This window comes from Xiphias gladius, chromosome 5 (genome assembly GCF_016859285.1).
Source record: "Xiphias gladius isolate SHS-SW01 ecotype Sanya breed wild chromosome 5, ASM1685928v1, whole genome shotgun sequence".
Lineage (NCBI taxonomy): Eukaryota > Metazoa > Chordata > Actinopteri > Istiophoriformes > Xiphiidae > Xiphias > Xiphias gladius.
The window spans coordinates 14,536,156-14,547,711 of record NC_053404.1 but is presented as its reverse complement, the minus strand read 5'-3'; the positions used below and the strand labels follow the sequence as shown (position 1 = coordinate 14,547,711).

The following is an 11,556-nucleotide window of genomic DNA, read 5'->3' as shown; positions in this document are numbered from 1 at the left end:
GTAGCTAGCGAATGCCACTAATTAACAAGCAAGGCTCAGTGGCTTTACATTCCCCTTTACATTCCCCTTTAATAGGTCTGACCATGGTAAAACTCAACCTTACGAACGGTAATGAAGGAATTACAGCCCTTTTTTTTTTTTTTTTTTTTTAATATTTTTGGAGTATCAGTGGTTTTTGAAGCCTAATGGATCTGGTGATTTAAGAAACAAAAATCAAAACAACTGCCTACGTCACACTATTGTATTTTATTGAAGTGTTTCCATTGACTGTTTGCACAGTTTAAGCTTAGCTCACAGAGTTTGTTTGCCTTCATTGCATGACTAAATGGTTTATTAGTTAACAGTATTAGTTCAAAAGTAGAAGAATAAGAACTTTGAATGTTTTTAAATATATAACTGACTAGGAATAGCTACATTCCCTTTGTATCACATTCAGACATTAATTTTTGGCTTTTAAACACAATCAAAGAGCCCTCAGAGGTTGTAGTACCAGCATCTTATACTATTACATATATTAATGCATTGCACCAAACAAGCCATGCGTAATGATCAGGCTAATCTTAATTGCAAGATTGTAATTCAAATTACAAATTGATTATTTTCTCAATTTAAGCCATGAAAACAGAACAGGCTGCAAAAAACATCCATCCTAAGTACTTAATCATGTTGTTCGTCTTAGAATCAAGTTTAAGAAATGCTGCCCTTAATGATAAATCAACTTCTGGTAATTCTACACACAAGTGTCATTACATTGAAGGCAGAAAAAAAAAACACTGTTAAGACAAGAAAATTGGAAGCTTATCTCTTCCAGCTGGCAGTTTATAGTACTTTATACAAAAATAAAAGCCTTTAAGCTTTTAAGACTTGATCCCTGTTAAAATGACTTAAGATGGGTGTTTTTAACAGTTTTCTAGAGTCTCAGATGACATACATGTGGAGAAAAACACTTTTTATCATGATGCTACAAAAGAACTCTTGATGGCCTTAATGTTGATGTAAGCCATGTCTTTGCTAAAATGCTTTACTTTATACAATTCCTAATCAAACTGATTGCCAAACTCATTAAATCCGTTTTACAATGATGCATGGTGCAGAGCAGTGTCAATGGCCATTTGATGGAAGGTTTGATCTGACTTTTGCATTTTTGACATACGATATGTAGAGTTGTCACATATAATGTAACAGTGGAGATCAAATCAAAGACCAAAATTCAAGTTGATATACCAGGAAAAATATGCAAAAATAATAACAGATGACATTCAGATAATGTAATGTACAAAACCTACTGGAAAGTATTATTCTATCCTTATATTTCATAGTATTAGGCGCAGAAGTGTGTAATTCCCGGAGCAAGCAGTAGCCAACACTATATTATAGTAGCATGCATTTAACCTGAGTTTGTCCAAAAATATATCTATACTATATATATATACTAGTGTTTGACCTATGGCATAAGCAAGTATTGAGTTTGTTAATTTGGGCTGTGCTGGGGCATAAATGAAAAGCTAGCTCCCTCTTGTGGAGAAGACTGGATCAGCGCATCAAGCTGTAACCTGTCCATTCCTTCAGAGTTGACAATGCATAACTATTATGGCATTGAAAATATTACTTTGTACTCTATGATAGTTTATATTTCCGGTACCACACACATGTACACTCATAGCACACAGACACACGAGCACACACACAAAAAGGTGCAAACACACACATTGCTCTATGTTGACAAATTGTTAAACAGCCAAAATAAAAATCAATAAATAAGGGAAAGAATATCTTAACTACAAACTACTACATTACATGAGTCCACCAGGCCTCACACAATATAGCTACAAACATAGTGTTATATTAAATTAAACATCTTGACTATTAATGTGACCGAACTGAACACCCCCTTGACCCCCTTTGTTTACAACCTCAATCCTTCTTTCACAAACTGTATTACAGCACTTGCCTGTAATAGTGTTTCCTTTTCATTTATTTGTAAGTGGATATTATCCGTCTTTTCAAGTCTATTTTTTAGTAGTAACAAAGACACTGTGCACTCACAGCCCAGTAACGTTTTTTTAACAACAAACCTGTTAAGCTAAGACTAAACCAAACCTTCTGTTTCATTGTTCATGCAAAATTAGAACATTTAGGTACCTCTTGGTACTTTCTTTAAACTTTCTGTTTGAGGGCTTTCCTATGTTAGGTCTTTGGGGAATGATCATCATGTCTTTGTAGCCTTGTTCTTCCAGGAATGTTGTATGCTTTCATGGAAATCCTGTTTGGCTCCTAGTTAGTAGTCTCAAAGAACATGAAATCCTGTACAGAAAAAAGAAGAAAGTGTTAATAGAAAAGCAAAAAAATTAAATTGACATTAATCTAATGCTTAATTTCAGTTAAAATATATCAGCCAAAGTGCAGAAGTTATTCACTGATGTGTCAACACTAAAGTAACTGTTAAAACATGCTTAGAGCTTAGCATTTTAGCAAATGTGACTCATGCTATTACAGAAAGTAGCTCTGTCAAGCTTTTCTTTACATTTGTGGTGATTGGGGCTGTTTCAGGTCACATTTCCCACAAAATATAGGCTAAGTTGTGCATTAAGTGGTAGGTACATGAAATTTCCGACTAGTGGTGAAGAGAAACATTCCCCATAAAAGCTGGGTCATATGAGGTTACTGAATCTGTAATAGCCACAGTTAATTTGCTATGTGAGAATCCTAAAAAAAGAAATGTACAGGAATATAACTTTACAGACAATGATGTTACTTTTTTGACAAATTGATGAAGTTATATTAAAATGATTGTTATTGCACTTACAATGAGAAAACATGCACCGATCATTACAGCCTTCATTCTTACATCCAGATCCATGGGGAACTGGATACCAAAGTTGTCTGAATCTGTGAACGCTTCCCGCAGAAGTCCTGTCCACTGTTTACTGATTTTCCCAATCTTACTGACTTCATCCATTGTCAAAATCTGAGGAAAGAGTTACAAAGGAGACAAATTGCTGACATTTGTTGCATTAGGAAAAAGATCAGTCCCTAAACCTGTTTGGTTTTATTGGAGGGAGATCATGGTACAATTCATAATCCCATCCAGTTGCAGCTTTTGCTCACTGCCACAGTAACTTGAGTTCTGTATCCCCAGTAATGACTTCAAAGCAGCTAAAAGGGAATGGGGATGGTAATCTCATGCTTCAGTTACCCCTCCTCTGGGTCTGGTAAAGGGTCTGTATCATTGACCCAAATCCCCTTCACCACTCAGTCTAATAAAACCAGCTGAGCCATGGAACAATGGCCACACTGTACCACACAAGAGCATGCCCTGTGTGATGGCTTCATCCAAACTACAGCACGCTCTGATTGGAAACATATTTCCTGCTGCAGAGCTCGAGGATGATCCCTTCCCAAACAAAAAAACCCCAAAAAAAACAAACAAAACAAAAAAGCCCAGAGGGTGGGAGTGTTACTGTGTTGTGTTATGTTTTCACAAATTAAATGGATTTCTGTGTTTAGATAAACCCACCTCAAAGTCAACATCTGGAAGGCAGCTCCATCCACAGAAGGGCCCATGGATCTTCAGCACAGGCTCAGTGTGTTCGTTCGCAACGATGAATTTAGGGGAGAACGGGTGCCACTGTTGTATAATGTAACCCACTGTGTTACCGGGGGGAGCCTGCACCTCCAGCTGAGTGTGGGATTGTGGGAGAACAAAGTATGATTTGTACTCATATCCTAAGTAGAAACTGTTTCAAAAATACATGTAAACTTAGAATATGCAAGGTGTAAGCAATGAAGTGAACCAGAACCACTGGTAGTTCCATAGACGCAACGCGAGTGTGTTTAAAAGTGGCTCCACTCACCTCTTGCAAACAGCAAGGGAAGAAGCAAGACATGCACTTAAGCGGTCTTGTGACGGTGATGACCTCTTGTCCGAAATTGTCGAGGACGTGGATGGTGAAGGAGCGCATTGGACCACAACACTGTCGACTCAGACAGTCGTTCTCCTCGACAGCGTAGAACACATTCTGACCCATGACGTTGCGGACTTCATACTTGTTGTTGCTTTCGAAACCGACAAGGGCTGCATGAGGATGAAAAATATGTATGAAGATGTTATTGCTAAACACACCCCTCTCCACATAACAAACCCAGTAGCAGAAATATTTTCTGTAAGCATGTTTACATACTTTACCTTCAACAAGCTCAACTTTCTGTTTGATGAGTAGCTGATCCACCTAGAAAGCCAGATAACCACATATACTTGATTTTAAATTGGTGCACCCCCCCCCCCTTTTAAAGGCAGCAGTTCAGTAGTAGGGACACAGTGTTGAGAACATTGGCATAAACATTCTCACATTTTGTATCTAGCCAGTAAAAGTACATTCTGTACTTTCATACGTGCTTACATTACTAACGTAATATTCAAAACGAGGACTTCAATGCTCAGGAATTTTCATTAATGCTAGGTTACTTTTGTGAAGGGGCTTCTGTGCCTTTAACCAGTACTGCTGATTGATGGTTTTGGACACAAACAGTTCATTTCTCATTACCAGTAGATCTAACTTCGTCTAGCCTTTGTTAGCATTATTGCTGCTGTCCTAGTGCGGTGTGTGGTTTAAAAAAAAAAAAAAAAAAAAAAGTTTTTTGTAAATGCATGGACGAGCATTGTATACAAATTCAGATGTCCGGCCAGTTACTTTATTTCTAAATACTGTAAATATCCATTAATAATCTATCGTGACATCCTGGACTGTTTGTAAATAGGAAACCCATCTGTTCAAGTGTCCCAGAAAGCCATGGCAGTGTGACAGTGAGCCAGCATAAACAACAGAAGGACCCTGAAACTGAAGCAGCAAAGTTAGAATTCAGCCATATTTAATTTTGTTACTCAAATTTGTGCTTCTACTAATATGACATTTCAAAATGTCTTCAGTTAAAAGGGCCTATCTTTTGTAGGATCATTCCCTTTCAATACCTCCCTAGCTTCAGGTGTAGGGTGTGAGCTATATTAGTTTGATGAAATGTATTAGTTAAAAAAAGTTGAGCCACCAAAAGTCAGCGAAATCTGACCAACATTTCATAGTGACTTAATCAATGCCCTCATCGGAAAAGGAACATTGTAAGAGCCAAATGATGGGTATGGGGGCAAAATGTGATGGTATATCCACTTTTATTGTTTCTGCTGCGCCACTGTATTAGTCAGTCACATAGTAGTCCCAAGTATGTCGATGTGAAATTTTTAGGGAGCAGAAGAGAAGGTGAACTAATTCATTTCTTCTGTCCCTTTACTCACAAGTTAAAAAGGGGGAATTGCAAGTGATAGGTCACTGGACTTTGTGACACATTTCATTAAACATGCGTAGAAAAAAAAACCTGAATTATCTAGATACTTACTTGAGTCAGGTATTCCAATCCTGGTGGGCAGCCTGGTATTCCCGGGCTGGGCACAGCGTACATATTCATTTTGTCAGACTGGAAGGAGACCTGTTGATGAATGAAATGCTTGAAAGCGGGATATAGCGCCATCCTGTGTTCATTTAGGTGACAGTCATAAACAAACGGGGGTAAACCGCGGCAGGAAGACAGCGGTCAATATGTTTTTCCATCTGTCTGTGTAGTACTGTCCGGTTAACTGGACAGTCTGGAGCACCGCTGGCCTCCTCTGCTACACTGTGCATGCTTTTGTTACTACGCGTAAACGGCGTTGCAGCGCGTCCACAGCCTGGCGGAAGGGCAGGGGGTGGGCTGCTGCGGCCCTGCACGGTGGGCGACACAAGAGATTCGTGGTTGTATCTGGAAGTGACGGGCGTCTGACTGGAAGACACCGCCATGAGGAATCCTCTTACTCTGTGTGTTTACACCTAACGAACAGGCCTACAAGCCCACAGCACAGCAGCCGCACTAGCCGTCTCTGAAAATCTAGGTCGTTCCGCTGCGGATCACCGTGACTGCTTAGGTTGAACGTGTGATATTTGCTGCCTATGAATGTTTCGTCAGTTGGTAAAGAGAGCGCAAAGCCGAGAGCTGATCTGCCTACTTTTTTTTCTCCTTTTTTTTTTTTTTTTTTTTTTTTAAATCCAAAGGAGACAGCGAGTTGTCAACACGACTTGCTACCGCCAGCACAAGCATGGCATTACATAGGCTACGTTTTATTTTCGCCACAAGACACATAACTGTTAAATCGGAAACAGAAATACTCACCGATATTGCACCTGCCACTTAAATAATAACAGGCCACTCCGGAACTAAGCCTGTGGAATAAACCTCTAATCTCATTGGTCGATGTCATCGCACTTCCCATCTTTATGCGCCAATGACAAAACAGGAGTGTGGAACAGAGCACAACAAAACCACCAGAATACACTAGAACAGAATACAATAGAAAAAAAATCTGAATATCAATAAATGCCAATTCTCATAATTACACAGCCTGGTATATAGTGGGAATACACATGGGTTTGCTCGTTTCGCTATTTCGTCTTCAAGAGCGCACATGAGACTTTGTTACACCAAATTGAAATCTTGACCAACATCAGCCAGATTTGATGACTTTATTCATGTTTACATTGCTTACAGTGACATTTTAGAAGTAAGTCAGTTTTTGTCAGATTTTAAATACAGAGTTAAGATTTTGTGATGAAATGGATTCTATTGTTAGTTGGTTTAATTTCTCTCATGAAAACATGCTAACATCAAGGTCTTGCAAGTTTGTATATGACTATATGTTGGGCTATGGCCATATGGTATTTGAAGCAAGTATGATGTAAGACAATGAACATCGCCTGGCCTAAGACCACTGCTTAGCTCACCACTGTATGAAGCTGTCAGTTGCAGTGTAATTAGTAAGTACTGAGTGTGTTTAAATGTATGTCTTAAATGTAGGTCATAAGTCAGTTAATGTTAAACACATCACAGTCTACTGATAAACCTCTTCATTTTACAATGGCTCATGTCTTTGTATACATGTACATGAATATTAGTATGGAAAGAGAAGTTTAAATATCCTTACAATCCAGCCATAGTCATATGAGTCAGTGCATATTATTAGGACATACAGTTTATGGCATTAACAACAAAAAAAATCTAAATAACAATATATGTTTGGAATATATGTAGATAAAATGCATAAAGACAAAATATGCAATACTGCGTAAAGAAAAAATAGCATTGCTCTACTGTTAAAGTTGTATTTGCAGTATACTATCCCATGTCAAGCAGTCATTGTGTTACATCAGCTGTAGTCCAGCAAATTGCATGTTATAAGAGACACCATAGTTTTGCTGTTCCTACAAAGCAGTGGTAGAGTACTTCTTAACAGCTGTAACCACAAAGATGTACTCTACATTACTCAGCTGCTTAGACAAGCAATAGAGACATGAAGGTAAAAGTTTGCTCGATATGCTTTTGAATAGATCTAGGTCCTACTCATCAGGACATTTAAAAAAAGCTCAGCTGGTTTTGTTTTGATATGGTTCAGGTATAGTATAGGGAGGTGTTGAGTGTGATTTCCTCTGGAAAAAGATGGGGAGGTGTAGGTACAAAATGTGTTAATTTTAAGGCAGGAGGCTGTAGACACGGTGGTCAGAAGACTCTCAGATGATGTTTTCTGGCAGACATACTGGAGGTCCTAGCATGGGCAAAAAAGTCGTTTATTATGATTTAGTCGGCAAACTGATTGTTTTGTCATTGTCACTAATACTTTTGTCACTGATCAACTGGATTGTTTGGAAGCCCTGAGAGGCAAGTGAGGAAAAAAAAAAAAATCTGGTGATCCATTTTCTAAGTTTGATCTAAATTGTTTTCTCTCCTGTGTTTATGACTTAAGATGTGACATGTGAAAAAAAGGTTTTGTCAGGATAGTCTTTCTAAAGTTCCTTAATTTTTTTTAAATCTGTGAAACAGTTGATTTTTTTTCCTTTTCTGCCAGGTGAAAAATTTTTTTGAAAAAGTGTACGTCACCTGACTTTCTAAAGTTCGTTTGGCACAAGGCCTTCATCGATTAAAATACACTTCTAGCCAAAAGAAAGGCGTGACATTGATGTTACATGACTTACTAACACACAATATATGTACCTTGTATTTAGAGTGCATGGAGAAATTAAAAATCACCTGGAAGAAAACATGAATGCTTTTGGACCTATTTAGACTGGGGTAGTGGTGCACCTCAGCCTCTTCAGGCCAAAATGAGTATTACAACAACAAACAATTTTCACCTTCCAACACTTTTTTGTAAAACCTGTTTTTACAAATGAAAAAAAGTAACAGTAAAATGATCTTGGCAAAAAAAAAAAAAAAAAAAAAATCAACTGTTTTCATACATGAAGAAAAGGAATTTATTATCCTGGCAAAACCTTTTCACATGTTCGTAAGTCAGAAACACAGTTGAGTAAACAATTGAGATCAGATTTAGAAAATGGATAACCAGAATTTCTTTTTCTCACCTGCCTCTACGGCTTCCGTGGGATTGCCCTTTGATAAAGAAGATATCAACCTATTAGTTAGCCTGCTAATTCATCGGATAAATTTATTGATGACAACAGTGTTGACAAAGAAAAATATCAGATCCGTATTAATTAAGAAGCAACTTTTGGCAGATAAACATGTAGAAAAGCTGTGACTTGATGGACTGGAGACTGGGAAGTAATTCATGCAAGACAACTGCAAGATTAACGGCCTGTGGAACAGATGACCTTTAACTTTTTTGCATACAGTAAGGAGCACAATAAACCACACTGACCAGGTTAGGTTTTAGGATTTTGCTGGCAACTGTTGTTTGTGTTGTTTCAAACCCTGGTAGTAGTCAGTAGTTAACATTATGCTGTTTCAAGTTTGAAGACAGAAATGTAATTGAATCTAAAAAGGAAAAACCTTTACAGACAGCTGATGTGCACTTGAACTTTATGTGCAGGTTATTATGCTTTGTATCCACTGGAGAGCAGTGTTGAGCTAATGATCCTCAGGCTCATGGCCGTTACTAAGACTAATGCAGAATTTGCCTTTTTATTGTAAAACAAAGAAGTCACAATTAGACTCACACAGATATACACACAGTATACAAACACACACACACTTGATACTCTGTTATAAATGACATGACGTTGTTGGGCCAAGCATCTTTATTCGCAAATACAAATGACCTGATTTCCTCAAGCGCTACTGATTTCTCCAAGAAATACTAATGAGAACAAATGATAACTCACATGCAGATCTGCCGACACTTCAGCCACAGACAAATAAAAACATTTTTTAATTGACTCATGTTATAGCGATTGCTTATAGTGACCTGAAATAGCCCAGAAAATACTGCATATACATACAGGTGGGTGTTTTCTGCTTTACAAATAAACAGATGTGTTAAGTAAAGCCTCAATATTTGTTTATATTTTTTACAATAGCTATACTTTTTGACATTTCTTGTCATGTATTTAAGTAAGCATCAAGGGCCCGTTTTATTATCCCGACTGCCCTATGAGAGCACTGAGACTTATGTTCTTCATCAGTGAGATCAAAACAAAGTAATGCAATGACTTTGAGATGGTGGCATTCTCTGATCCCATCTGAATAAACAGAGAGGACAGTCAGGGGTCTTTGAAACCCAGTCAGATTGTCTTTCTGACTTCAAGAGCCCAGTTACTCCCACCAGGGGTTTGAATGTGTGTGTGTGTGTGTGTGTGTGTGTGTGTGTGTGTGTGTGTGTGTGTGTGTGTGTGTGTGTTTCTGTGTGTGTGTGTGTGTGTGTGTGTGTTTGTGTTTCTGTGTGCGTGCACCAATTGTACAGTCTCTGCTCTCTACATTCCTACCTGTTTTACAATTTTTCTGTGTTTGTGTTTTTTTTTTTCTGCATGAAGGTGGTGCTCTTTACCCGCATGGGTAATCTTTCGTGCACTCCTAACGAGGTTGTCATATTTGTAGCATAATGAGGAGCCTAAAGATGAATGTAAAAATGCCTCCATTACACCGCTTTCATCCTTTTGTTCATTAGGTTAGCATAAGGTTACAATACATTACCCCTGTCCCAGTATTCCACACACACAATTGCATGCGTCACTGATGGCTTGTGTGTTAGTTTGCTATGATAATCCCCATTCATGTATACACAAACACACACAAATGCGCATAGTATTACCTGCCTAAACTTAACCTCAACATAACATCGATTCTCAGCCTAAATCTGACTTTTTCTATTAATGTTTGGAGAATTGCTCTTGGAAATAACCACATCTCGCTACAATTGCGCTAAATATTGCGCTACAATATGTCTGTAATTCACACCCACACATACAAAACATGCAAATCTATTGTCTATGTTTTCATCATCTGTGGATGTCAAATTTGGCACATATACTGCTTTTGTTATTCTGTCTCTCTTTTCACCTCTGCCCATCCCTCACCTCCCTCCCTCCCTCTTTTTATTTCTCCCATTTCTGCACCCCTGTCAAGTGCTTTGTTTGCCGTGACTTTCCATGCGGTTATCTGAGCGGAGACAGTATGCCTCACCCTGGCACAGGACCTCAGTTTCCACGGCAACTTTATAATTGTTTTGGAAGCGTTCCAAACGCCACTGGATACCGAGGCATTATTGATGTCAAAAGAAACATGTATGAAATGAGGATATGTGGAGGCGTCCATATGGTTCCGTACACAGCCTCATGCAAAGCCATTTAACCGTTTCTCAATGGGAGTTTTGTGATACTGCTGAATAGATCCCACATTTGTCGCATGATATTTCATAATTTTGATCCTTCTGTATCACAGAGAGATAATAGCACGCAATACAAGCCACTGAACTGTGCAATATTTCCCCTACTAATGTCATTAAGTCATTGTCCCAGTATGCACCGCTGGGTTGAGAATGGCGACCTTACTGAATACAACATGTCCATCATGATGCTTTTTTAGAAAAATCTGAATGGTGAAAATGAGAATGAATTCCAACTCAACACATGATGGAAAAATAAAAGTCTGCTGCACCAAAAGTAACCATTAAGTACATCAATGCCAGCGTCACTCACTTCAAGTAGTCTTTGTTTTGACAGGAGAGGCGGTATGAGTTATCCCAGTGCTTGTCACCATAACCATATTGTGACCCCCACACCCCACTCCCTACCAGCTCTCTCATGAACACACACACATACACAGACATTCACAGCCTAGCTGCACCTCTCAGCCATGAGCTGTGGTCACATAACCACTATGCCGCAACACTCATTAAAAAAACATATAGTGTCAACAGCAGTGTGGCCCTAAGAGGATATACCCGAAATGTGAAACTCAGAAATCCGCAGACAAGTCTGTGGATTTGAATTCCCCTCTGAGAAGCAGGTTTGCCTCTTACTATTGCTTATTAAACTTATTAAACTCTTTCTTTGCTGTTATATCACAGAATATGTGATAAAAACAAACTGAAATAAGGTTCTGACTGATCTTTTTTCTCTGATCTCAAGCCTCCCCTCCCTCCGCCTAATTTATGACCTGTGAGGAGGAACCCAGGGAGTGAGAAGTGAGTGAGACTGGTGTGAAAGCGCTGAATAGAGCAGGGGCAACAGGCCCTCCAAATAACAC

The 11,556-nt window shown here is 38.7% G+C and overlaps 1 protein-coding gene across 1 annotated transcript; it reads right to left on the bottom strand.

Annotated features, from left to right (window-relative positions):
• Positions 1 to 255: 255 nt before the first annotated feature.
• si:ch73-206p6.1 (phospholipid scramblase 1) lies at positions 256 to 6,258 on the bottom strand. The gene is made up of 7 exons (XM_040126927.1): positions 6,196 to 6,258; positions 5,389 to 5,478; positions 4,187 to 4,229; positions 3,855 to 4,075; positions 3,518 to 3,679; positions 2,807 to 2,968; positions 256 to 2,304 (listed from the first exon to the last, which is right to left on the bottom strand). The coding sequence occupies exons 2-7, from the start codon at positions 5,455 to 5,457 to the stop codon at positions 2,275 to 2,277; spliced, it is 687 nt and encodes a 228-aa protein (XP_039982861.1). The 5' UTR covers positions 5,458 to 5,478; positions 6,196 to 6,258; the 3' UTR covers positions 256 to 2,274.
• Positions 6,259 to 11,556: the final 5,298 nt, after the last annotated feature.